This window comes from Glycine max, chromosome 8 (genome assembly GCF_000004515.6).
Source record: "Glycine max cultivar Williams 82 chromosome 8, Glycine_max_v4.0, whole genome shotgun sequence".
Classification (NCBI taxonomy): Eukaryota; Viridiplantae; Streptophyta; class Magnoliopsida; order Fabales; family Fabaceae; genus Glycine; species Glycine max.
The window spans coordinates 7,954,013-7,981,843 of NC_038244.2; the positions used below are offsets into that span (position 1 = coordinate 7,954,013).

General features: G+C 32.1%; 4 protein-coding genes, 4 non-coding genes and 1 pseudogene across 11 annotated transcripts; 3 read left to right on the forward strand and 6 right to left on the reverse strand.

Annotated features, from left to right (window-relative positions):
* Positions 1 to 1,325: 1,325 nt before the first annotated feature.
* Positions 1,326 to 2,474, reverse strand: LOC100526911 (probable signal peptidase complex subunit 1). Its single transcript, XM_003531141.5, has 2 exons — positions 2,337 to 2,474; positions 1,326 to 1,766 (listed from the first exon to the last, which is right to left on the reverse strand). The coding sequence occupies exon 2, from the start codon at positions 1,764 to 1,766 to the stop codon at positions 1,485 to 1,487; it is 282 nt and encodes a 93-aa protein (XP_003531189.1). The 5' UTR covers positions 2,337 to 2,474; the 3' UTR covers positions 1,326 to 1,484.
* Positions 2,475 to 5,369: 2,895 nt separating this feature from the next.
* Positions 5,370 to 8,532, reverse strand: LOC100816536 (60S ribosomal protein L17-2). Its single transcript, XM_003531142.5, has 7 exons — positions 8,414 to 8,532; positions 8,271 to 8,307; positions 8,100 to 8,140; positions 6,020 to 6,250; positions 5,824 to 5,926; positions 5,675 to 5,742; positions 5,370 to 5,564 (listed from the first exon to the last, which is right to left on the reverse strand). The coding sequence occupies exons 1-7, from the start codon at positions 8,414 to 8,416 to the stop codon at positions 5,502 to 5,504; spliced, it is 546 nt and encodes a 181-aa protein (XP_003531190.1). The 5' UTR covers positions 8,417 to 8,532; the 3' UTR covers positions 5,370 to 5,501.
* Positions 6,614 to 6,742, reverse strand: LOC113002476 (small nucleolar RNA snoR74). The gene has a single exon (XR_003268036.1). It is a non-coding gene; the product is annotated as a small nucleolar RNA snoR74 (small nucleolar RNA).
* Positions 7,043 to 7,173, reverse strand: LOC113002475 (small nucleolar RNA snoR74). Its single transcript, XR_003268035.1, has one exon. It is a non-coding gene; the product is annotated as a small nucleolar RNA snoR74 (small nucleolar RNA).
* LOC113002473 (small nucleolar RNA snoR74) lies at positions 7,225 to 7,355 on the reverse strand. The gene has a single exon (XR_003268033.1). It is a non-coding gene; the product is annotated as a small nucleolar RNA snoR74 (small nucleolar RNA).
* Positions 7,405 to 7,534, reverse strand: LOC113002474 (small nucleolar RNA snoR74). Its single transcript, XR_003268034.1, has one exon. It is a non-coding gene; the product is annotated as a small nucleolar RNA snoR74 (small nucleolar RNA).
* Positions 8,533 to 12,299: 3,767 nt separating the features above from the next.
* LOC100817069 (probable arabinosyltransferase ARAD1) lies at positions 12,300 to 15,835 on the forward strand. Of its 3 annotated transcripts, XM_006585051.4 has the most exons (5): positions 12,300 to 12,943; positions 13,843 to 13,948; positions 14,066 to 14,139; positions 14,405 to 14,500; positions 14,960 to 15,835. In XM_006585051.4, exons 1-5 carry the CDS (start codon positions 12,341 to 12,343, stop codon positions 15,380 to 15,382), a joined length of 1,302 nt encoding a protein of 433 aa, XP_006585114.1. In that variant the 5' UTR covers positions 12,300 to 12,340; the 3' UTR covers positions 15,383 to 15,835. The 3 variants fall into 3 exon arrangements, with proteins under 3 accessions (XP_006585114.1, XP_003531191.2, XP_025985363.1); XM_003531143.5 differs by having other exon boundaries at positions 13,843 to 14,139; XM_026129578.2 differs by having other exon boundaries at positions 13,843 to 14,139; positions 15,006 to 15,835.
* A 628-nt stretch (positions 15,836 to 16,463) lies between these two features.
* On the forward strand, positions 16,464 to 20,247 carry LOC100813350 (flavonoid 3',5'-methyltransferase). 2 transcript variants are annotated; one of them, XM_006585054.4, is made up of 5 exons: positions 16,464 to 16,767; positions 17,230 to 17,315; positions 18,708 to 18,855; positions 19,245 to 19,373; positions 19,604 to 20,247. In XM_006585054.4, the coding sequence occupies exons 1-5, from the start codon at positions 16,693 to 16,695 to the stop codon at positions 19,895 to 19,897; spliced, it is 732 nt and encodes a 243-aa protein (XP_006585117.2). In that variant the 5' UTR covers positions 16,464 to 16,692; the 3' UTR covers positions 19,898 to 20,247. The 2 variants fall into 2 exon arrangements, with proteins under 2 accessions (XP_006585117.2, XP_006585116.2); XM_006585053.4 differs by having other exon boundaries at positions 16,470 to 16,767; positions 18,711 to 18,855.
* A 1,788-nt stretch (positions 20,248 to 22,035) lies between these two features.
* On the forward strand, positions 22,036 to 26,351 carry LOC100814424 (flavonoid 3',5'-methyltransferase-like; annotated as a pseudogene).
* Positions 26,352 to 27,831: the final 1,480 nt, after the last annotated feature.

Genomic DNA, 27,831 nt, shown 5'->3' on the forward strand with positions numbered 1-27,831 from the left:
ACTGACTCGTTTTGTAAACTCTAATGAAACGCTGAATTGTTCATTAATGGTCACAGCAAGGATTACTCTCAAGTCTCAAGTGAAGAAGTGCACTTTAGAAAATAAAGTACACTTACAATTGTCAGATTAAAAAAATTTATAGGTTAAGAATTGTCATAAAATTATATAGAATAAAATCTAAATTATTTATAATTTCAACTGTTAATTTTTTAACTAATGATTATCTATGCACTTTATCATTTGAAGAGGAAAGCAAAAAACACTCAGAAGTGGCAGCAAAACAAGAAGAGCACATTACCAACCAAGACTACAAAAAAAAAAAAAGCTTGAGTTTGCAACTTACATATAACATAAGCTACAAAAACCCTTAGACCTGAGATATAAACAAATTTCTTTGAAGCCCAAAGCAATTACAGAGGAAAGTAGCACTAAAGGAAAAAGAAAAGTGAGAGACGGTTAAAGAGGAGGTCCTCGTAATGGATTTAGAAAAAGTTTATAAAACAAAGTGGTCCCCTACTTTCTCAATTTCACAAATTATCCTTCCATTTTTTTCAAATTTAATCCCCCATTATTTTAATTGTATAATTTTTGTTCATTCGATAATTTAACATCTATTATTTTAGTGGGAATGTTGATGTGCCAGTAATGTGTCACATCAACATAAAAATGTTTGTGGTAGCAGTGCACTAAACTATCATGTCAACATTTCTTTTAAATATTGAATGCTAAGTTAACAAATGGCGGAAGATCAAATTCACAAAAAAGAAAAACGGAGCATGAAATTCGTGAAATTGAGAAAGTAGGACGACTAAGTGAAATTTAGTCACAATAAATTGAAAAACATTAGTGGAACCCATAAATCAACGAGGTCTATCAACTATCAAAAGTCTAACAAGCAACAAATTGATTCACGACTCTAGATAGAAGGTTATATCTTGAATAGCTTACAGTATCATTTGGGTTTAACTTAGATGCAGTTCCATAAGTGCTTTTAGTGTTGTTATCTAATTAGAATTAGAGCTTCACCTTAGCAACCTATTTTGACCTTTGATGGAAACCTTTTTTTACGTGGATTATCGAGGTGAAGCACTAATTCTGGTTGGAAAACAGCACCAAAAGCACATATAGAACTACATCTAAGTTTTCTCCTTTGGGTAATCACCTCATAAGATATGAATGGTTGAAATTGTACCCAAAACCTAAAACCATCAAGGGTCAGAACTCAGAAGCCCAATAATGTTCCTTTTCCCCCATCATATAATCAAAATCTAAAATCTAGAAAACAGGTAAAAAAGAAGGAAAATAGCTAACCAAACCAACAAAACTACACAACTATAAGTAATGTCTAAAAGAAAGCAAATAAATTGTTGTACACTGTAATATCCACTGAAGGGGGAAGAGGTTAAGAACTGCAAATTACTGTCAAAGCATCAAGTACTTCAAAGATATATCATCCCCCAAAAAAGGTTTATAATAAAAAAAACCTACTTCTTAACGGGTTTCTTCTTTTGAGTTACATTGACAGATGGTTGTGGCTTGGGATGCTTTTCCACCTCAGTTGGATCCAACCACGTAAGTGGATGGCGATTGAAAAGGGGCCAATTGGGGACAGTGAGCAAGGTGGTGAAAACCACACCCCCAGCATATATGAGAATCATCATTTGGAAAGAAGCCATGACATATCCACCAACAAATGCAATCACAGCAAATGCAAGCAGCATTATCTGCATCAGTTGCTCCGCTAGCTTTTGCCCTTGCCAATCCATCTAATCAATGAAGGGGAAAAATACCAGAGCATCAGCAATCCTACATGTTAATTTAGATCATATAATAATACAATGCCAAAAATCAAAATCAAGTTTTTGGAATCGGCGTGACCACAAATTTCCGCCACATTAGCCGCATTTGTCTACAATTTCCCACAACATCCAGAATTGCAACTAAACTGCTTTCCAATTTTAAACCTTGGCAAAAATCATGAATAAAGAAATTACGGCGAAAATTTGAAGTGTTCTAATGAATTATCTCATTCTCTGTAATAACACAAATTTCGGGATCAGATCTGGGACAGCCGTAACCTGTGTTGTGTGAAAGCCCTGGTCTAGGTTATGCTTTAAAATTTGGGGAAAAGAGAAAATTGCGATAATAAAAAAGTGAAAATAAAGGTGAATTGCAGAAACACGAGTCGTATAAGCATCGCGATGTTCAGTGAAACAAAACCCCCCAGAAAGTGTCCTCTCCCTCTGGTGAATGGGATTTGGCACGTGTGTGTGTGTGTGTGAATGTTAGGGGAGGAAAATCAAAAGGAAGAGAAAGTTAGTGTGATGATACGATACCTATGGGGGAGACAGCAGAAGAAGAAGAAGATGGTGAAGTCGATTGAACGCAGGAGTATGGCAGAACGCTCACACTGAGGTACTCGTCGAGGTTTAATGTCTGAATTTTAGCGTCGACTTTATACCCCAAAACAATTTCAACCCCCCTTTTTTTGTTTTTTAAATAACATAATAAATTTAAGGTTAAAATTAACTACAAGTTCTAAATTATTTTAAATATATATATATATATATATATATACTTAAAAAATTAATAATTAAATCGTTGAATCTATAAATTATTTTTAATTAATCTATAAATATTTTTTACTAAAATCTGTTAAATACAAATATTTAATTTTTTAAAAAAAAGGAAAGGACTATGTTATTAATTTAATTTTTTAATGATTTAAAATTAAAAAATTAATTACATCATCATATTTAATTAAAATCCTAATTTCAAGTCCATAATTTTTACATCATTATTACTCTCAGACGTATATTTTCTTAGATAAAATCCTTATACTATTACAGCACATTGGTGATATACTATCGATGTGGGACTAAAATGGCTTCATATATATTCATGACTTCAAGTGTGAGATCGAACTGTGCCAAGATGTCCTTGTCTGAGCATCATAAAAGATTGATATCAAAACATCAATCCAACTAGGACCTGCTTACCTTTGAATTTTTTTGTCCTCCATCGTCTATATAAAGTTATTTTCTCGGAGTAATGATGGAGCATATGGGATATAGGGAGCTTTTAGCTTACCACAATGTTGGATAAGTTAGCTTTTTTCAGCTTCCTTATGAAGCTCCTTTGTTCTAATGCTGGCTTAGTGGTTAGTGCAAATGGATTGGCAGCTTCAAACATAGTCTGATTCCTCGTCCTCCACTTCCAAAACTGCAGGAGTACAATACTTATCAGAACTGTATAATCATGATTCATGAAACTCATTAAGATGATTATAGAGTTGTTGGTGCCACATATTGAACCATTGATTAATTGATAGGGATATACAATCTGTCTGACTTTGCAGCTGTGTCAAAATATTTAGCTCTCTAGCAAAAACCACAGACTTGTTGCTCCACCTCACAGAAAACACAACAAAGAACACTCGTACCTTTCTTTCTTCATGCTTCTATCCACATAATACAACACGAAACAAAAAAGATTCTAACTTTTTTCCTTCAGTGCTACAACTAGTCGGAGCTTGATATGCCCTCACGGGTTAGAGGGGAAGCATCATCAAGCTTTAGAAGTGTTCAAGTATGTGCCTTTTGTGTTTATCAACATTTCAACTTTTTTCTTAGTTTCTGGACTTGGAATCCACAAGAATCGGTAATGCCAAATTCCTACCATTACTATGTCAAACTCAATTTTAAAGATCAAAATTTAACCCTGCGATTTTAACTGGAATACGATTTATCAAGCCTTTTTGACTGAATCATTGTAGCCAGCAAAAGACTATTCTTTGCATCTCCCGTTTTGTACGTCTGAATCCAAAGTTTCTGTGTCCACTAACAACATGGAAGAAGGAACCAAACACTCACATAGCATATCTCTTGCTACTCTGAAAGACGCAACAGTAACCAACAAAGGCAGTAATTGAAAGATGTGGTTTTTGCATGGACTTGAAAAGGCATAAGATGTTGCAAATGTTTTAACTGGACAAAAGCGATAGAGCTACAAGATTTAAAATCATGAAGATTGGTATCGGGTTGTTCCCTGTGAGCTAGCTATAAGGACATGGAAGAAGGTATTGTCAATACCGCTCAAAGCACGAAAAAAAAGCAAGAGCAGCTAACCGATTAATCAATAATGGTGGTGAAGACAAGATGGTTAAGAGAGGTTATTGATATAAAGAGAGCTGCAAGGATGAAAGACCAAAGTCAAGGAGAACAAAAGGTTCTCTTTATTCCGATCCTATGCTGGGTCTTGGCCTATATCATAGATACACTCCAAATGGAAAAGTACCAACAAGAGCTTGTAAACCACGTCAACTATGTTTCATACTATTGTGCTTCTTTTTTGTCAGGGGATAATGCTCTTGTTGGCACTTCTCCATTTCAATGTGTGTGCTAGGGAGCATAAAGAGTTGAAATCTTCCATGAAAAGAGAAGATGAAGATACCTTCACAAACATAAGCATTTGGAGCAAACTAACATTGGTTGAAACCCATATCATTTGATCGGATTCAAAAGGTTGAACTTGTTCATATTCCACTTGTTTCTCATTCTAAAACGGCAGAAAATGCTTCTTCCAACAACAACAACAACAACAACGCCTTATCCCACTAGGTGGGGTCGGCTACATGGATCAACTTCCGCCATAATGTTCTATCAAGTACCATACTTCTATCCAAATCATTAAGTTCGAGATCTTTTTTGATAACCTCTCTTATAGTCTTTTTGGGTCTTCCTCTGCCTCGAATCGGGAGATGAAGACTGGTTCTTTTTACAAAAGGTACAAGAGTAAGCTGCTAATTTTAGGGTTACAAATAAGCTGCTTTCATTAAAAAATTTGTTCGTTTCAAGTTATAAACCATTTAAAAACTTTTATATAGAAACGCATTTCTTTTAAAGTTGAAGGAATAAAAATCAACATGTTTCATCCTTTAAGAATTTCCACCGTAGACAAGCTTTCACATCACATTACTAACATGAACCACGAAAAAAACACGAACATAACTGCCAACAAATCTACATATTTCCTTCACGAGTGAGCTCGTAAAGTGGCAACCTTAAAGCAAGAAAAAATTATGACTCAATTTGTAATTTTGTAATTCAAAAACATTTTCAACATAAGAATTTATGAACGAGTTACGAGAGGCTATTGTCTGTGAACAATAAAAAATAATAATTAATTCTTAGTTTCATTAAGATACTAATTTTGAATAAAAGGAATTTGAAAGAATTATGGAAAGAAAACAAGAAAAAAAAAATCCAGTACCACTTAACAATCGATTTATCTTCTAATACTTAGTATTTCTTTTGAAACTACTTTTAAATATCCATCCAAAGGAAACACCGAAAGAAATCCAAACTAAGTTTTTCGAATAACTTAAATTAATTTGAAGCATAGTATAAAACTCATACCAAACCATAACAAAAATTAAACAAACAAAACTCTCCTCTTGACATAATCTAGGAATATTGTGCCTCAAACAATTAAGTTGTATTCTATGACGAAGCGCCACTTCGAAGAGCTTGGGATTTCTTGCTTGTTGTTAACTTAGTCTCGGGCTACAAACCAACAAAAGAATAAGAATTAGATCATCAATCATAGGAAAAAAAAAAACAGGGGGAAGGGGGGCGGGGGGAAGAGAATCAACACAACTAGATTAATCAAATACCTCCTTCTTCACAGGTTCTTCTTTTTCAGATAATATTAACTCTATGTGGCACGGAGATGACATATAAGCTGCAAAAACAGTATCCATAAATAAAACCGTGTAAAAGATAACAACCCGTTAAAACAAAATTCTCATCATTTAAAACATACGATTGATTCTTCCATGGGCTCGGTATGTTCGGCGTCTTTGCTTCTGTGCTTGATTGACTTGGATATGCGAAATGTACAGTGCATCAACATCCAAACCTTTCACCTGAAAAGAAAAAAATTTCAGTTAAATTAATTTGGAAACAGTTGGCATGAAATAGCCATATGGAAAAGCAAAAAAAAGTATATATAGACATACTTCAGCATTGCTCTCAGCATTTTTGAGCAAATCAAGAATGAATTTTGCTGACTTGACAGGCCACCGTCCTTGGCCATTAGAGTGTCTATTCTTAGCCTGGGCTGTCCTTCCAACACCTCGACAAAAACGTCTGAATGGAATTGCCTGCTTGTGGGCAAGAACATCTTCCAAGTACCTTTTAGCCTTGACCAAGGGCAACTTCCTGATTGCAAAGGCAGTTTCCCTTGTGTTCTGAAATTGCAATTTAAAAAGCAATGTCTTAAGTCTAGGAAAATGGTATAACTCAATAAAATAAACCCCATAGTATTGTTCCAGCATCAATGAAACAGCATTTGTCATTCACAAAGAAGAAACATATATATTAACCCAATAATGGTAGCCATGCCAAATAGTTACAAGGGAGCTATGCCCTGAAACCCAGCTGACTACAGCATCCATTGGTTAAAAAAATCAATTTTCTGAGGTTTTTAAAACAAGACATAAAAATTAGAAGCAATACAAATTTTTGTGCAAGACATAATTATAGCAACAATATGATGATGATTTGCACAATCCTCTACCAAAAAAATTCTAACCCAAATTACTCATAAAAAACTATGTTCCACCATTTACTGAACCTACAGACACAAACAAGGAACCGAGGTTCACCCAACAACAATGATTACTATATCCCTGAAGGTTACGAGAGGACTGCTCGCATAGGCAACAGACCTCTGCTTTTTTCATCAGGCTATTCTGAAACATTAATTTATAACTACTCAATATATCTCATTTTAAGAAAATAAGTGCAAATTGTAAAAAAAAAAAATCAATTTACAGATATTTTTAAGTAATGACATTAACCAGGCAATCATGTATGATGAAAATTGTAACTGAGCTTTACCCTTTAAACTATATAGAAAATCATTTTCAACATGTAAACAAAACAGTAACGAAGTTACACATTCACCACTAGATAAATAGTAAAAAGAAGACATCAAAAACAAGCTCAGCCTGAATCAAATTCATGATACAACAAATTCATTGTGTTCCATCATTTACTGAACCTTTCAGTCACAAACAGAGAACAGAGGTTCACCCAATAACAACGATTATTTATATCCCTGAAGATTACGAGAGGCATACTCACACAGGCAACATGCCCCTGCTTTTTTCATCAGGTTTATTAAACTTCATTTAAAGTTTTCACATGTTTCTTTTTAACAATGTGTTCCATCATTTACTGAACCTTTCAGTTACAAACAGAGAACAGAGGTTCACCCAATAACAATGATTATTTATATCCCTGAAGATTACGAGAGGCATGCTCACACAGGCAACATGCCCCTGCTTTTTCATCAGGTTTATTCAACTTCATTAAACGGTTTCATAAATTTCTTTTAACAATGTGTTCCATCATTTACTGAACCTTTCAGTTACAAACAGAGAACAGAGGTTCACCCAATAACAATGGTTATTATATCCCTGAAGGTTACGAGAGGCCTGCTCACACAGGAAACATGCCCCTGCTTTTTTCATCAGGTTTATTCCACTTCATTTTTGTTTTAAAAAGGTTTTCCCACACATTCCAAATTAAATTAAACTAGAGCAAAAGGGACAGCCTCAAGTAAAATTAATACAGTTAAGGGAAAATATAATGAAGAGGATGACAATTAGTTCATTTGGATTAGCTTCAGAAAAAAAAATCAACTTTTAGATATTTTTTCTCAAGCCAATCTGGTGAGATTACTAGAAAATCTCTATAGTCTTTTTCTTTTCAGGATTTGTGATTTCCCAGAACAAGTTATCTAAGTAACTAATAAAAAAAATCTTAAAAATAGAACAAACAAAAAAGCCATTCAAATGGGGATGCTGTCCCTGAAGTGTTTCTATTAAGCAGTATCTATTAAGCATACTTTCATGTATCTATGATTCTAATAATCAATCAAACCATACTCGAGTTACGAAACAAAGTACATGCAAAAAGAAATTGTAACATTGATGTGAGTAATCCACAATTGGTAATACATTATTGGGATCGTTATTCCAAAAAATAATTAAACAGAGCATAACCAAAACCAAAGCAACAAACAGTACTCACCTTAAAATGAACCCTAAGGTCGGCGCCTCTAGCCTTGCAAGCTGCAAATGAAAAACGATAAGAAAAAAAAGTGGGGGGCTCAGATTGAAAGAGACCACAAACGCCGTCGTTTTAGCGAATAACAAGTATCGATATCAAAAAGTAAAAAAGAAAAGTGTGAATAAAACCTACACTTAGTTGGATTGTCAGGCTCCCTTGAGTACTTCACCTGCAGAAACAGATGGTATGAAAAGACGGATCGGAGATCTGATACAAACTAATTCAAATAATCAAAGTGAATGGGATAGAGGAGGTAGAAATACACAAGTGCATACCATTGCGGCTTACTAGGGTTGAGCACCTACACAAAGGATTGGCTTGTCAGCAACACCGGAGGAGGAATGACCAACTTTATATAATAGAATTTTAAACCCTAGTCTCATCGTTCAGTGATATGGAACTATGCTGGAGCAATCAGGCCCAACATCTATTCCAGCCCACCGTCCATTTCATTCAAACCTCATAAAAACATGCTCTTGCTATTTACACCTCCACATTTTCTACGTACACCCCCGTATCCCCTTTCTACCTCCCAAATACCCATTATAAACTTTTCCCTTAAATATGTACACCAATTTTGCTTTCCAAAAATGTATTTCTTGAATTAAATATATCTATTCTAAAAATATATCTGGAATTATTATTTATAGTTTCAAAGATATGTTTATGGAATATGTATGTTTTTTTTATAAAATATCACTTAGGAATTAAGATAATTGATGATAAATACAAAAAAAATCATTGTTAAGATAAATGTTTATCTTATACTCATGTTTGTTAGTGTTATTTTTATCCTATCATTGTGGTTCTTTAAATCCTATATAAAATTTTATTTTTCATTCTATCTTTATTATTCTTTAAACTCTAACTTTAAATCATTTTCATCATATATTCATTATATAATATTGTGTTTTCATCAATAGCATACAATATTTTATGTTTTCCTTTGTGTGCCACTATGTTTCAAGGTATACTCGTGACTAACTTTATCTATTATACATCTTAATTGTAAAGCAAAGCTTTTGACGATGATTTTTTTTACTTTAATGACAATTATTAATTTTCTAATCCAATTCTGCGTCAATAATTCAAGCCTCAGCCCTCAACGACTCTTAGTACTTTATTGAGATATGATTTTTTATTACTAGAAATGTCTTTCTAAAAGTGTATATCTAGAACTATAAATTATAGATCCAGATATATATTTATGGAATAAGTATGTTTAATTCTTGAAATATATTTACAGGGACATACATCTTTAAAGGGAAATTGAATAATGGGTAACTGGGATGTAGAAATGTGGTATAGGGTGTACTTAGCAAAAAGGGTGTACTTAGCAAAAAGGGGTGTAAATGGTGGTGAAAAAAATATAACAACGGAAACACAATTTTGTTCTATAGTGTACAATGGAATCGTGTTTTCGTTGTATATATTTTTTTCTCCGCCAACGAAAACATCATTCTATGCGCCCAAATATCAAAACCTTGTATGTGGAAATATGATTTTGTGCGGCCAAATATTACCACCTCTCTGACTAGAACAAGGAGGCTATAGGTGGCAACGGTGGATGTTTGTTGTGACTCATGATAGTTCAAGGGGTGGTGTTGATGACACGGTTGTGCTGGGGAGTCACACGCACAAAGCCCTTTATTTAAGAGACAATATGAGTGAATTAAAATGCTTTTAAGAGAGGTCAAGGTTGCGCATGTAGGGGTTGTGGATCTTGGTAGGGTAGTGGCTTAGTGTTTGTTGAGCTATAGTGGTGATGTGCGTGGCCGATTTTGGGGTCACTAAGTTCAGATCTAAAGCGACAATGGTATGATGGTTATGGGTTGGGTGGTGGTGCGATGATGGGGTTGCACGGATCTGTCCAGGGTGGGGGCGTGCGGTGGTGTTGGAGGACAAGGTTGGGGTGGCTTGATGAAAATTCGAAAGAAAAGAGAAGGGAGTGTAAGGAAAAACTATCACCATCACCATCATAATTGTCGTTTACACTGTCATGATTAAAAACATATTTAAACATAACTAGCTTTAATGCTTAATAATGTCTCGAACAAAAATATCTCAAAAAGATGATACTTGTAGGGAATACAAAATTATATGTATTATGTACAAAAAAAAATACATATTGGTCCATGTATATTTCCTATTTATTAAAGATAAGTCTTATGTATTTTCTTATTTTACAGTCATGCCTTTGCAATTTTTCTAATGATTCTCTTATTGTGGCTCATTGTTTAGGTCACTTTAGGGTGCTTTAAGTATACGTGGAGGTGATGCCCATTCACAAAGTATCCAGTGAAGTAAAAAACTGGTAGTGACAAAATGTAAGTGGAGAAAAAATATGCATGAAGATAAGGGTCTTTTGGTCTATATATTTAACTAGATGTGGACTCATGCAAAAGAAGAGAAAAACACTACAAAAATAATCAAAGAAAGGGTGCAAACCCAACTCGCACTTGAATAACATGTAACAATAAAATGTGATAATAACAGTGGATGAATAAATTGGAGGCTAAACATAGCTATTAACACTATTGATTAGTGATAATATGTTTGGTAAGTAATCCAATGCAAATCACTCATTTGATAATTGATAGGGAATCCTATACTAAAGTTAGGGTTGGTCAGTAACTCATGTTACAACGCACAGTGGTAGAACACAAGATCTAGATTGGTGTTGGAGGTTTATGCAAATGCCCATGGTCAAGATGAATGGTCAAACATAGACTATAGGTCTAGTGGGAGGAAAACCATTTGTATCAAGATACATGGTCGGCTAATAATCAATAGCATGTCCAAAGTTAAGCCATCGTCCCCATAAATATATTTCTATAAATTTCAATCTAGAATTAAAGTTATATATACACTCACCCAAACCAACTCATTTGATTTGGCTTATTTTATTTTATGTTGTTCATGATAATTTCTTACTTTTAAACTAACTTAAATTAATTATTTTTTATTAATTTTGGATCTAATTGTACTCAAACTTGAATCAATCATGATACATTGATGTTGGTAAGAATTGTAGAGTATTTTTTTAACTCTAAATCTAAGGAGAAAATACTACAAAGCTGAAGTTTTGAACAAGATAATTCTAAGGAGAATCCTTGAGTTTAAGGAGAAATTGTCACTCTTAAGATGATAAAAAAGAATTAAACTCAAAGTGTTAGTATATCAAATCCCACTCAATCTAATTTTTAAAGGATAATAGTGTGTTTGGAAAAATTTTAAAAACGTGGATTGTTATCAGATTGGTAAGTGTACTAATTTTATCACAAGTAGTAAAAATTAAAATGAATGTTTAAGTGTCGAATCCACAGAGACTTTGGTTGTACTTAAGTGATGCATACTTAAGTGATGCAAACCCAATTATTAAGCAATACAAACTTAGCACGAAAAGATGTTAATTGTACTTTTTATACTTTCCAATTCTTCTAATAATATTGTATACTTTTTATACTTTTCAATTCTTCTAATTTTTCTTCTGATTTTTGCATCAATTTTTCCTCTAAATCACTTAAAATTTTCTTCTTTTAAATTTTGCTAATAAAAACTAAAAAAAATGTTAATTTTTTCATTATTTCATTAAAAACAACAATAAAATAAAAAAATTATATTCACTTATTAATTAAAATTGATTATCAAATTAATTTATATTTTACCGTTATTGGATCAAGATCTTCTCTCTCCACATCTTGCAAGAAGTTTACGCTGAGACATGAAATAGTAGTTTTACATTTCTTATGCGTGTTTATTTCTATCAGATCGTGAATACTACGTTTTTTTTAAAAGCATGAAACATTGCATTCAAAACTACGAAAGTGCACATGCAAAATTTAAAAAGGTCAAATACTACATTTTTTTTTGGAAGTGTGTGAGAACTACCAAAAATCAAGGTGCACATGCAATTTATTTTTATTGTTATAAGGGACGAGGGAAAAAAATCAACTACAAGTGAATGAGAACTTGAAAAAAAAATCAAAGTTCCTTATTCAATCGTAAACGTCTGTCAACGTTGGCAGATTTATTACCTCAAAAATAAAGAGGTATATTTTAATGAATAATAAAGTAGGCTTATATTTGTTTATTAATATTATCATATAAGAAAATTATGCGTTGCTAGTTTACAATATTATTATATTTTTCAATTATAAAATCTATTAAATTAGAAAAACGACATACATGATACATGATACATGATCGCAGAGCTAAGAAAGCAACTCGAAACAGAAGCTGCAGAAGAAGAAGATAACGTACAAGCATCAATCAAGCTCTCACTGCTATTCCCCAAAATATTTCAAAAAACAAAACAAGAAGAAGAAAAAACTGCAATGTATGGAAAAGTGGTTCTCTCGTTCATCTTCGTGCTCTTGCTCGTCTTCTCTTACTCAATTTTCATTGGCACCCTCGACATTCGATCTTATTTCTTCCCTCGCCTAAAGTTACCCGCGGCTGCACCTGCTCCCTGTGCACCCGAGCCTCCTCTTCGGGTTTTCATGTACGATCTCCCTCGCCGATTCAACGTCGGCATGATTGACCGCCGGAGCGCGTCGGAGACGCCCGTCACCGTTGAGGACTGGCCGGCGTGGCCGGTGAACTGGGGGCTGAAGAAGCAGCACAGCGTGGAGTACTGGATGATGGGGTCGCTCCTCAACGCCGGCGAGGGCAGAGAAGCGGTCAGGGTTTCGGATCCGGAACTCGCCCAAGCGTTCTTCGTGCCGTTCTTCTCGTCGCTCAGCTTCAACACGCACGGCCACACCATGAAGGATCCCGCCACGCAGATTGATCGCCAATTGCAGGTGCGTCGCTAGGTTTCTCGATTGTTCCGAATTGATTGGTGAATCATTCAAATGCTATGCTATGAGAGTTATTTTCACAGCTAGGTTTTGCATGTTTAGCCTTAGAACGCGATTAGTATGATCACTTGAAGATTTACGATACAGGATGCTTGTTGAACGACATTAGATGCTGAAAATCATAAGAAATTTGATGAATGCTAATGTTCACACCAGTCTAGAAGGTAGGAATATCCTAATGGAGTTTTCTCAGGATCGCACGAGTTGAACTCTGCTTATGTACCTGCAGGGATTCCAACGCCAAGTCAGTGTTTTATAATTGTAGCTACAGGAGGAGAATGGGCCTATTTATATAATTTATTTATATTATTCTACTATAGGCTATGGTAGTGCCTCTTACTTGATGAGGCGTGAGAAATACCTCCAAGGGTCAACCCTTTGAGGCTGCTTAACAAACTTTGGCATCAGATCTGGTACATTGCGACTGTATTGAGATTGGTGTGGTGCCAGAAGGTTCTTGCTGTTAGGCCTTATGTATCAGCTAATGAGCTTGATGCTGTTGGGCCAGCACATTGGCTTTATTCTTAGTTGTAGAACTGAGTCCTCCTGAGAGGGATCCGGAACAGCTAGTGTTCTGTCATGTTTGAAATTTGTGCTGTGGAACATAAAAGCTGTTTTCTCCACTTATTTATGTTGTGTTGTGGTAATTGTTAGTGTTTTGTTTTGATTGTTTTATGAGTTGATATGTAATGGATTTTATGTATGATATATAGTTTCTTGATTTTTTTTTTAGAAATGCAGGCTGTTTTATAGTTTGTAGTTGTACCTATATTTGTGCAGCATAGCTATTGTTTTACAAATTTCTGTTGTTAATGTTAAACAGGGCTTGTTTCTGGTGTCAGGTTGATTTAATGGAATTATTAAAGAAATCTAAATACTGGCAGAGGTCTGGAGGTAGAGACCATGTATTTCCCATGACGCACCCCAATGCCTTTAGGTTCCTACGAGGTCAGTTGAATGAATCGATTCAGGTTGTTGTGGATTTTGGTCGCTATCCCAGGGGCATGTCTAATTTGAACAAAGATGTGGTGTCCCCATATGTGCATGTTGTGGACTCTTTTACAGATGATGAGCCTCAAGATCCATACGAGTCTCGCTCCACATTGCTTTTCTTCCGAGGGAGAACTTACAGGAAGGATGTATGTCTAACTGAGAGTTGGTTGAAGGAACAATGTGTTTCTTAATAGGACAAGATTCCTCTAAAGTAATTTTGTCTTTAAAGTGAGCAAGTAAGGCCATATCCACACCCTTGGTTTAATTTAAAGTGCATTGTGATCTTAACTCAGTAAAATTCAAATGTGGATATACCCATACTTGCTCACTTTAAATCCAATCTCAGTTTAGAGGAGCATTCTCCTTTAAATTCCATGAAAATTGATTTTGTGGTCTCTGTGATGTTTGCAGGAAGGGATTGTCCGTGTTAAACTAGCAAAGATATTGGCTGGTTATGATGATGTTCACTATGAGAGAAGTGTTGCTACAGAAGAAAACATAAAAGCGGTATGCAGTATAGTCATGCAATTGATCTTTGCTTACCTTACTTCCTGTAGTTGGAATATTTGTGGTTAACCGTGTAAAAGATTGATTATACAACTATTTTTGTTTCTTCATTGTAAATCAAAGGCTAGGATTCCTTTAAAAAAGCAAAAGATATTTCAGATAAATTACAAAATAAGAACTGATAAATCTTGCATTGGTGAAATAATACTAGTTTTATATTTTTCACTTTCTCTCTCAAAAACATTCATATGATATCCTGAATCAAAAACATGCTTCATTTTGACGGTGCAGAGACTTTGAAACTTTTTTGCAATATAACCAAGATGAGCTACTTTCTTTGCTAAGGGAGAGGAATTACAGTCATTTTTTTTTGTTTAATCTTCCTTTTGTTCCCCTTTCCTTATCATGCCAAAATCATTAACTATAGTGTTCCTTTATTCACTGATCTTGATACAACAGTCATCTAAAGGGATGCGTTCATCAAAGTTCTGTTTGCATCCAGCAGGAGACACACCATCATCTTGTCGGCTTTTTGATGCCATTGTGAGTCACTGCGTTCCGGTCATTGTGAGTGATCAAATTGAACTCCCATTTGAGGATGATATTGACTACTCCCAGTTCTCGGTTTTCTTCTCTTTCAAAGAGGCATTACAGCCTGGCTACATGATTGATCAACTTCGTAAATTTCCAAAGGAGAAATGGACTGAAATGTGGAGGCAACTCAAAAGCATCTCCCATCATTATGAATTCGAGTATCCTCCAAAAAGAGAAGATGCTGTTGATATGCTGTGGAGACAGGCCAAGCACAAGCTTCCAGGGGTCAAACTTTCTGTTCATAGAAACCGGAGGTTAAAAATCCCAGATTGGTGGCAGAGGAGATGATTTTTAGAGCTTTCGTGTTGATCTTGTACATTCTTCAGTTACAGTGACAATCCCAGGAAGGGAGGAATATCATTGATACGACCTCTTATCTCAACATTTTGAAATTGAGATTTTTGTATAAGTTCTAATCTGCTATTTGTTTTGGCATTGGCTTCTAATTTGGTGAACATTTAATCACATTTCACTTGGGGCCTTGATGTTCATGACATTGCCACTTCCTAATACGCAATTGGTGTATATCTTCTCTTGGTCATTTTGATTGAATATGGACTTTCTAGTTGTGCAACCGAAGATATGCTCTCAGGATGGGGGGAAGATACGGGAGAAAGGGATTTCAATTTCCACTTTGTGATTCTACAGTTCACCAACTTTATAGTTTGTACATCTCCAATCTCCATTCATGTTAAAGAACTAAAGTTAATCCTAAAATTCATTTGAATTCATTTTCTTTCATGATTTGGTTTCATTTTCCTGTCCATTTCCCAGTGATGCCGGGTTGTTTGTAATATAATTTTGACTTAAATAACAATTTGGCGCTTATAAAATATCTTATTTTTTGTTTGTCTTTTAAAAATGTATTTTTGTTTGTCCTTGTAAAATTTAAAATTTCTGGTTTTAGTTTCTATAATTTTATAAATGTTAACGGATAACGTAACAACCTTAATTACAGTCCATGTCACCACATCAAAAGGCTGATATGATCATCACACACACATATATATATATATATATATATATATATATATATATATATATATATATATATTGTGTCTGTAAATACTAAATAGTATATTTAGTTTATTTCGGTCACAAATAATGACATCTTTAACGAGAATAAAATAGACGGTGCTTTAGCAAATTTAGCTTAGAATGACATTGTGTATTCCGTCTCAAATGTCTTCACTTAGCATTTTTCAATTGAATATTATAAACATCAGCCATTACACAGTAATTTCAACTTTCAACGGTATATCCGGTGCCCATCTTTCATACAGCTAATACAAATACAAATACTTGTTTGATAGTATCTTTTACTTTTAATTTCTCTTTTTCTTAAAATATCATATTATCTGTCAGATTTATACTTTAATCATTTCTGCATTTTTTTTCTTCCCTCTCTAGACGTTAATACTGAAGTATCAACTACTAATTGTTTTCGTTTTAGAATGTCGGGAAGTGTGGCAGACTGCCACGTAGGGAATGATGCTTCTCATCTCAAAGATCAACCTTATATTCTTCTCTACAGCAACTAAATTGAGAAATTCATAATTCATCTAAAGACACCCTGCAATTTGCTCTGTACTCCAACCATGGATGAGTTATTTTCAAATAGGGAGGGCTCATCAGCACAGAAGGGCCTTCTCAAAAGTCCAGCACTCCTTAAGGTAATTAAATTGAGCCTATTTTTTTTATTTTTTTATTTTCATGTATGCATATACTTGTAATCAATCTCATACATCTAATATAAAATTATAATCCTTAATTTGCTATAATCATTAATTCTTTCTCTGCAAGCAAAATGAAACACCTCGATCATCATGTTTGTTCTGCGATCGGCACTATCAGCAACCCCATCAAGCCCCATTTATCAATTTTGTGTGAAATATTTTTTTTATTAATCAATCATCAATCTAGCACTCTAGCTTCATCGTTTGCCCAAAAATAATATGAAAAGAATTTGCAAATGTTCATCTCCATTCAGAAAATCTAATTTCTTGCAAACAATTTATTCCTATGTATAAAGCTTGTGTCATCTTCCTAATTCAATCAAGATAGATACTTTGTACTTCCCGACAATTTACAAATGCAAATATTAACTTTAATTTTCTGCATATGTTATTAACCAGTACATCTTTGAAAGGAGTGGCTATCCCAAAGAGCACGAGCAATTGAAGCAACTCCGAGAGATAACAGTGCAGAAATACGGGGTTAAGTAAGCTACATTTACATACAATTTATATATTTGCATGTGCCAAATTAATTCATGGCTGTTATAAACTTATAATTACTAATTAGTTAACCGGATGGATCTTACAGTTTTTTCCTTTTCTTTTTCTAGATTTTTTTTAAAAAATTAAGCATGTAACTTGTAAGAGACACATTTGGTCAAGGAATGATATATATAGCTTTGCCGATCGCCTCCTTCATTCCTTGACCAAATGTGTTATATGGTGATTTTAGCTTTGCCGATCGCCTCTTTCTTTTGGGGGAAGCCTCTATTGATCATATGGATACTATCATGATTCATGAAGTGCCTTGATGTCTTAAGCTTCTCTCTGGCCAGAAGGTCTCTATAACAAAAACCAGATTATTTGTTTCAGACCCACTAATGAAAAAGAAACAAAATTGCTCAAAGGTTTGGAGGGCGATTGAAAGCATTTGGGAGTGGATTATGAAAGGTGGTATGGGCAATTGCAAATTAAATGAGTGTCAATTTTTAGGTGGATAGGTGCCATCCAAGGTTATTGAATATGTTGATGAGAGTCGCCTATGGAATTTATCTAAATTTTCTCACCTGCTTTCCGTTTTAGATTGTTCGGATATTATAGCTTCTGTGCCTCCAAGACCTAATAATATTGTGGATGACAAATTCATCTGGAACCTTACCCCTGTTCAACCAACGCAGCCTATCATTTGATCGCTTTCTCAAACCCCAAACAAGTTATGCAGATTTGAAAATTATTTGAGAAAGTGATGTTCACACTATAAACATAAGGACTTTTTATGTAGGGTCCTACAAGATGATGGTTTACCTACTAAATTGACCCTTGCTAACATTGGCATTATAACAATCACTATCTGTCCTATTATATGTAATAGACTTGATGAATCTCTCTCCCACATCTTTTGGAATTGTGTTGCTCTTACTCTTGCTCAACTTTGGAAATCCCTCAATGTCCCCCCTCCTGATTTCTACCAACTAGACGTGAAGGAAAGGATATTTAAAAATATTAGATTCCCTTCACATCCTCCCTTGCTTGACACCATTTTTTCTTGGCCAAGTCTGTTTGTAGCTGCTGTATATGAGATTTGGCACATGAGGAATTATATTGTGTATAGTCAAATGCAATATAATGTTGAAAGGATCTCTAAATCACATGCTGCACCACCTAGCCTCATTAGATTGGTACCCCCTCCAATTGGGTGAGTGAAATGCAACACAGATGAGAGCAAGTTTATAGACACACACACCTAACATCTATAAAATAAAACAACTAGTTCAGCAACTTGTGCAGTGTCTTAGTATTAAGTTAGTCTTTCTTGTTTTTGGGCCTTTGGCCCCCTTATTACCAAAAAATTAGTGATATGTATGAATGTATGGTAGCAGGAGTACGATGAGTGTACCGGTGGATGAGGCCCAATTCCTATCCATTCTTCTAAAAATCATGAACGCAAAGAAAACACTTGAAATTGGAGTATTCACGGGTTATTCTCTTCTTTCTACAGCTCTCGCTCTTCCTTCTGATGGCAAGGTATCATGTTAACATTTTTTTTTTGAGTATTTTTTTTTATGGATATCACAAGAATGTAACTACTTCATTGACAACCTTTATTTTCTCTTATCACATTACATCTATATTTCTTTCTCTTTTATTTTTTCCAATACTTGAGTGGCCATGAAACATTTTTCTTTTTCTTTCTTTCTTTGGGTCTTACCATCCCTCCTTAACTCGTTTTACTTTTTTTTTTTCTTTGAAATCTCAGCCACGGCTGGTATCACATTCTCGAATCAACAATATTCATATATTTGTTATCATGCTTTCATATATTCATATGGATGTTTTCTAAATTCACACATATATGTATATATGAAATATAAAATAATGAATAAAGTGCAAAAATAATTTTGTGAATGATTCAGATAATAGGAATTGATGTCGACAGACAAGCGTACGAGACTGGATTGCCCTTCATTCAGAAGGCAGGAGTGGAGCACAAAATTGACTTTATCCAAACGGATGCATTATCTGCCCTCCATGATCTTATAAATGTAAGTTTTTTTCTTTTTTTTTTTTACTTGATAACATTTTTAGATCTCATATTTTGACTTTGAAATAAAAAATAAAAATAAATTATGATACATTTAATATATTTGTTATATGAATTGTCAATTTATATAAATCAATTACATCACATTTAATATTGAACGTCCTTTATATATTGTCTTTGAATTGATATTTGAAGAATGAAAAATAAAAAACAAAATGCGATAAATTGCAGGGCAAACATGAAGAAACATTTGATTACGTGTTTGTGGACGCTGACAAGAAAAATTTTATAAAGTATCACGAGCTGCTGTTAAAATTGGTGAAGAAAGGTGGAATAATTGCATATGACAACACTTTATGGCTTGGTACGGTGGCTATGTCTGAGAACAAGGATAAAATTGAAGATAGCTTATGGCAAAATAGGGAGCCTACACTCGAATTCAACAACTATATAGCAAATGATACTCGCATTGAATCAACAATTCTGTCGATCGCGGATGGTGTAACTCTTTGCCGATGTCTTTAATCTCTTTAAAGGGAAGGGAGACATAACAACAATAATGAAGATGCATGGTTCAAATACACAAATATTATATAAATAAATTTGTCATTAAATTTATAGCTAAGCAAACCATAGAGCGAAGGCAGGATTGTTGAGAACATAGCAAATAAATTAGTTTGTAATGCTTTGCATGTTTTATACCTCTACTCATAAGAAAGAGTACTACAAGAAATATGAAGATGTTTAATAATGACCCAATAATGGGTGGTCGAATAAGTTCAACCTATCAATTTTGTTAGGCCATTAATTTTCTCCCTGTATGGCCTTTTAATTTTATAAGTTTCAAAATATCCAAATTACCTTCCTTTAGTCCATTTTATATGTTCTTTTGTCACCACTGCTGTGTCTCCAAGAGCTTCAACAGTCAAGTAGGTGAAGTTAGCAAACCCAGAAAGTGAATCAGTAAGTAGAAATTGTTGCAATAGAAGTATAGAACCCAAAAAGAACAATAATGAGAGCAATGTTCAAAGGACCAACCTTATGCGGGAAATGAGTCAAGGATTTAAAGAAGATAAGTTTAACTTGCAGATACAAGTTTTACCACCATTTTGTGATTTACACTAAAGAAAACCATTAGATAAACCACCACGTAGGTGCATTAAATATAAAGTTATTTCATTATATGGAGGATTAAATATACTACCACGTCCACTTGTCTCACACCTAGTGCATTCTTCTTTTTCTTTTTTTTACTAGATGTTTGATATATCTTAATAATATGGATTAAATTAATGAAAAGATTTTAATATAGGAAAAACTCATAAACAGTAACATTAGAGACCAAAAAAATAACAAAATTATAAATATCCAATAAGAAAAAGTTTAAGAAAATCAAAGTGAAAATAACTTAATATTATAAATAAAATGTATGAATATACTTTATCCGTGGTTTATGTCAAAAATAAAATAAAGAAACAAGTTATGAGTTTAATTCATGTATATAAAACAGTTTTACACAAATAATTATTATAAAATTAATAAATTATTATATATAATAAATTATGATTAAATAATAATATAAATTATGTAAATTATTTTTTACGCCATCAATGTATTATTTATTTTCCCATAGAGTTATTTCAAAATTTACTACTTTAAGTCATGTCGTACGCAACTGGCAAGGAAGGAACAAGCGGTTCCGTCATTGAAAAAAAAAATGCGTGCTAGCATTTAAGTGGTTAGAAAACTGAAAACCTATTCAAAACGGGCATTATTGGAAAACTGTAAAGTATAATAAAGCAAATAATATTAATTTTTATTAGAGATATTGATGAAAAAGAATCATTAATATCATATTAAAAAAACTAAATGTGATACTTATTTTGAAATATTAGATGTGTTTATTTTTATATAAATAAAATTTATAATAAAATCTATTTTTAAATATAAAAAATATATTATAATTAAAAGTGATGATAAAAAAATTATGAATATATACAAATTGTATTTTAGATTCACAATAAATAATTTATATTTTGATATAGTATTTTTAATTATTCCTAACTTTTAAAAAAAATATAATTAAAATTAATTCATAACCGAGGTATCACTTTTATTTAAAAAAAAGCCAATTCGTTGAAGTTTCTTAAGTTTGTCTTCCTCCGGTTTGAATGTTTCTTTGACCCACATTTTAAGGAAATGTAACAAGATTGCATATTGGCTTGCAAAGTTTGGGGCAATTCCTCAAGTGATTCGTTGAAGCTGTGGAATGCGTGTTCTCCTTCTCTTATTCTTGTCCTTATGGCAGATCCCTCAGCAACTTTGTATTCTTGGAGTAGTTAATTTTCTTTCTTTCTACTGCTTTGTTCGTTTATTTTTCCACAAATAGATCGATTAAGAGAAAAATTAGATGAATTTTATACCACATACATTTTTTGTGTTTTAATAATAGAAAGTGTGGCGAAATATATCACTGCACTTCCTGACCCTGTTGTTGTCAACCAAAAACGTGCCTATTCCCACGATTTGCTACTTAATATTAATTCTTTATCGTTCTAGAAACTCACGATTTGCTCCTCTATATAAAGCCAGTAAATTAATTAAAAACAATTACTCTTCCACAGATATACATTGCAGCTAATTTGCATTGTACTTCTTCGACCATGACGAGTCCCTCAGTAAACAAGAACATCCTCCAGAGTCCAGCATTTCTTAAGGTAATTAAACTATAAGCAACATTTGATTATTTTTTTGCATTTATATACTTCACATCATGTGTAGTGTGTGTAATTTGCTGCCATGCAAAATGTACAATCCACATACTTCATCAAAACAAAATATGTATAACATTATTTTTTTTTTTTACTTTTATAAAAATTAATTATGAATCTAGCTTAATTTATTTTCTCAAAATTGATGATATGCATGAAAATTATCTGCAGATCTTTATCCGGTTTAATTATGAGACTCATACTCAATACGACAATACTTGTGAGTTGTGATTATCCTAATTCTAATCAAACTAAATAAATGGAATAGAGATATTAATTTTTCCGAAAAATATATTTTGTACAGTACATCCTTGAAACGAGTAGCTATCCAAATGAGCACGAACAACTAAAGCAACTCAGAGAGACCACCGAACAAAAGTACCAGGAAAATATGTAAGTTAACTGAATACAACAGTTTTTAATTTCTGTCTATTTAAACTTTGAATTTTCATCTTGATTAAGGTATGATAATATATGAAATAAAATTGAGTTAACTTATTTTATTGATATAGTATATTAAAAATTATTGTTGTGAAGGGTTTATAATTTATATATATGTTAGCAGGGGTTATTTGTTGAGTATTCCAGCGGAGGAAGCGCAGTTCATATCTATTTTGCATAAAATCCTGAATGCGAAGAAAACACTCGAAATTGGAGTATTCAGTGACTACTTTCTTCTTGCCACAGCTCTTGCTCTGCCTCTTGATGACAAGGTACTTTTTCTTTTTCTTTTTGTTATGCATATACTCCAAAGGACAGAAAAAAATGAATCAAAATTAAGTTATTTTTTTTAAAAAAGTACTTTATTAGAGAATAAAAGCAACATAAAAGAAAACATTGAACAAGCATATATAATGATGATGGAGGAAAGAATAGGTTCTGGTGGCAAGCTTCTGGAAAAAAAACTAAAAAGTTATTTATAAAAGCAAGAACAAGAGTTAGTCAGTCACAATATAGAGTTAGAAAAAAAGAAATACTGAGAAATTTATATCGGTATCTTACTAATAGAATTATGTCTAGTCCTTAACCAAAGTTAAAATGTTCACTAACAACTTTCTTATAAAAAATAGAATTTTTTACTTTTCAAGTATTCTTTAGGTTTCTTACTTTGAGAAAATTTTATGCGATGTTTGGATTAAGAGTGAAATATAAAGAAATAAGGTTTAAAATATAAAAGACAAATAGAGTAGAAAATATGTGCTGGTTGGATGGATAAAAAATAAGAAAGGAAAGGTAAAGAAAATTCTTTCTCTTATAATATAAGTAAAAAAAAAAAGAGTGAAATAAATAAATAAATGACATAATTTTTTTAAACTAATTAAAAAAACTAGATTTAATCCAAAAATAAACCTTTTAGTTAGTTTTTTTTTTCTTAACAGTTTTTTCATGTGTATGATAATATACACATTCTAATAACTAAGCAAAAAGGATTTTATGATGGGTTCCTTCCAGATAACGGCAATTGATATGGATAGAGAAGCATATGAGATTGGATTACCCTTTATTCAGAATGCAGAAGTGGAGCACAAAATTTACTTTCCCGTGGTGATGCATTATCAGCCCTCAATGATCTTATTGATGTAAGCTTTTTTATAATTATTAAAAAACAATGAAAAGATACCCTATACATATCGAAAACATTACAAGAAAAAAGTTATATATTAACGGTTATAAGTCGGATTTGTTTGCATATATATAATCTTTATCTAATAACAATTTAAATTCAAACATTAATATTTCTTTTATAATAATAGATTAAAATTTATAAAATGATCCATACTGTCCAAACTCTCTGCTGACTCGATCCCTAATAAATGCATGTTAATATAAACAGTAACATAATATAATATAACGTGCAAAAGAGTACATCATTGTTTTAAGAACATAATATAAATGCACGACAATTCGATTCTTATTGAATATCAATGTATATTGTTTATTCTTAATACCGTTAATTAGAATAATACATCATATTCTTATTGAAAGTCAAAAGAATAACTTTGAATCCTTATTAATTTTCAACACATTGTTTTTTAAGAACAATTCACATTATCATTAAGGCACGTGATTTCTGCATTAAGTATTTAGTTTTATTTGTATTTCTTATAGGTGTTATTTCTCAATTTTAATTTTAATTTTAAATCTTAAATCGTAACACAAAGTTAAATTGATTGTGTTTTACCATTTCAGATAAACTAAAATTTAAAATTATTGAAATTTTAATTAATCCTAAGTTAATTAAAATTAATTGATATATATTTAGTATAATAGAAGAGCCATTATTAAAAATGAAAAATATTTACTGTTTTTTGTAATTTTTTTATTCTGTTTAAATTTAAAAAGTATATACAAACTATGAAAAACTTATTAAAATTTTTTAATTGTTTTTTTAACAGTATGTATTTTTTTTTGTTTGATAAAACATGATAAACTATCATGTTTACCGTGAACTTAATGCTGTGAATTTTCTTTTACAAACGATATTACCTGAAATTTTTAAAAATTGTAGGTATTATTTGAACATCTGGACAATACTTGTATCTTTATGAGTGGTTGCATACGTCTTATACTTATATTTATAGCAAATAAAAATTTGATGCTCATGCTCAACAATTCTGAAGAGAGCAAATTTTCACATTGATTCACGTCTTCTTAGTTGATACTGTAGCCAACATGCATTTGGGCTTCTACATTTGCAATGGTTTGTTAATTGATGAATGCTGTCGTTGCAACTTGCGACAACCTATTTTGCTAAGTTCACTCCCAAAATATTTGAACTTTTTTTTTTTTTTACCAAAATATCTTCACGGAGATATGTTTTCGGTGGTTGAAAAACACAACAAAAAACATATTTTAAGTACCTAATTAATTTAGATCACTAATACACAAGGAAAATATGATTTTATTGTGTATAAAACAAAAATGCAGGATAAAAATGTTTTAATTTGTTGTAATATTTTGAATTACACATTTTCTTTTATTTGTGGCCTTAAACCCTGAACAACTATCAATATTAACAAAATTAACAATATCAATTATCAAAACTAACACTCATTAAGAACTGTGTAAAGCGATATTAATACCAATAATAAAATGAAAATATGTATAAAATAAATACAAGTTTAACGATCCAATTTTTATTTTTTTAAAAAAATCAAGAACCTAATTAAAAATTACCAAATAGTTCATAAATGTGCAAATTAGTTTAACCTTTATTTGTGGCCTTACCGAATGATTTTCACTTTGCGTTTAATTTCTAATTTGTTTATTGTCTTGCTTATCTTAAAATAACATGATATGAGTAAAATCGTCTATTATAGTAATTAAAATTATTTTTTATGTATTTTTATATAACTATTTAAATTAAGGAATTGTAAAATCATTAAAAAAATTATTTATTTGAGAAAAATTTATGTGATTCCATAATTTTTCAACGATGAATTGTAAAACCACAAAAAATTCAATTATTTTATTATATAGAAAATTACTTATTGTTATATGTTATAAACACATCACCTTATATCTAGGATATGTGATAAAATTGTTTATTCCTAAAAAAAATAATATGAAATTAGTTGTCATTAAATAATAAAAGTTAAATATAAGGTATATATTAATTACATGTGTAAGTGTATGTTGGTAGTTGTGTAATAACAATTATTTGAGAGTTCAAGCTCTTTTATTGATGTGAAAATATATGATTTATATAGTTTAAAAAGTTCTAAAGTAGTAATAATCAATCAAAATGTATGGTATGATATTCAAATTTTAATCAATTACAATTATAAATTTTCGCGATTGTATTTCTAAACAAAGTAACATGGTTGACTTATTTAATTTTAATATCTTTTGTAATATTGTTTTTCTTACGTTATAATTGAAGAGTTAAAAATGGAAAAATAAAATGGTCAAAATTCCAGGACAGACAAACAGAATCATTTGGTTATGTGCTTGTGGATACGAACAAAGAAGAATATATAAAGTATTACGAGTTGGTGTCAAAATTGGTGAAAAAAGGTAGACTAATTGCATATGATAATACCTCATGGCATGGTTCAGTGGCAATTTCTGAAGATGTAAAGGAAGATATTATAAGGAAGAACAGAAAACCCTTGATTGAGTTCAACAACTTAATAGCAAACGATTCTCGCTTGGAATCAGCTATCATTTCTATTGGGGATGGCTTAACCCTCTGTAGACGTCTCTAATCCCAAATTAGTATAAAAGGAATAAAAAATGCAAAATAAAATGTCACTTTTAATATCGTATTCCCCAACTTATGAAGAGTAGTGTTATGATGTTTGTATTGGAGAAAATAAAATGTTCCCAACTTATGAAGAGTGATATGATTTTTGTGTTTGTATGTCTTTATTATTTCTTTTTCTATTTCTGGTTTGGAAACTACGTTCTCAAATTTATTTTGGAAATGGATTAATGTTTCAAAAAATTATTTCCAAAATATTGTTTTGGGTACATTGCTCTAGAGACTATTTTCCGGGGGAATCGGCCATCATGGATGGAAGAGTACTAAAATATGTATTTTATTTCATCCGTAAAATTTGTGAATAATTTTTTTATACCATATAGCAGTGCTCTAAAAATATAATTATAAATACTTATACAAATATAACTTTTACCTTCGTGTAGCAAGTAAAATAAAAATTTTACGTTTGAAAAGTTAGAACTAAATTTGACTTAAGAATACCGACATAAAAAATTGACTCAAGATTTGATTTTGCCTCAAATACCACTATTTATTTTTAATTTAAAAAGTGGTAGAATTACGCTCCCAATATTACTGGAGATAATGTTAATAACGTATTGAGACTATCGTGCAAGCTTTCAAACATGATACTTTGATAGTGGCAATTAAAAAATTGATAGAAGAATGTACTAGCCGCACGCTGCAGCTATTACTACATTCTTCCATGCAACTAAAAACATGGGTTTTATTATTGGTCATATCTACTATGAAGGTAATAACTGTGTAATAGGTTAGCCTTACATGGTACGTACTAACTTAGATGGCTTTCAATGGTGGGATTTCACCCCAATTTTTGTTTCTAGTTTTTTTGTACAGGATAAACAGGATCTTAATTACCTGTTACAAGTTGAAATAGTCCTTGTTGTGCCTTGGTTTGGTGTTGCCTCCATGGCTTTTGTTTCTTTGTCTCTTCTTTAATGGTATTTGGTCGCTGCAGTTAGTGAGGTGCAGTGATATCAACATAGCTGGGATGACTACACCCATATAGCCCCCTGCTTTGTCTTAAAAAAAAAACATAATAAGACTATCAGTAGAGATTTCACTCAAAAAGTTATTCTACAAGATTAAATTGTAAGTAATTTTATCCAATCTTAACACTCAACTAGTCCTTGAAAAATAAAGGAATATCTCTAAAAAAAAAGGTACTCGCTAAACAGGATTTTAGGAACATAAAGAAAATCGAATTTGCATCTGTAGAGAGGATAAGTGTTTCCTCAAAGATGTTATTCTTGACATAATTCTCAATCAAACAAAAAACTTGAGTGGCTTAACATGAAAACAAACAGCACAGAAATATCAAGGAAAGTGTAATCATGAGTAGAATGCACCTTTAATTTATCTTGATTTAATGTAATTTTTGTTCCATTAAATTTATTTTAAGTTAAAAAAATTCCATTTTTAGAATTTTATGTTATTTTAATTTA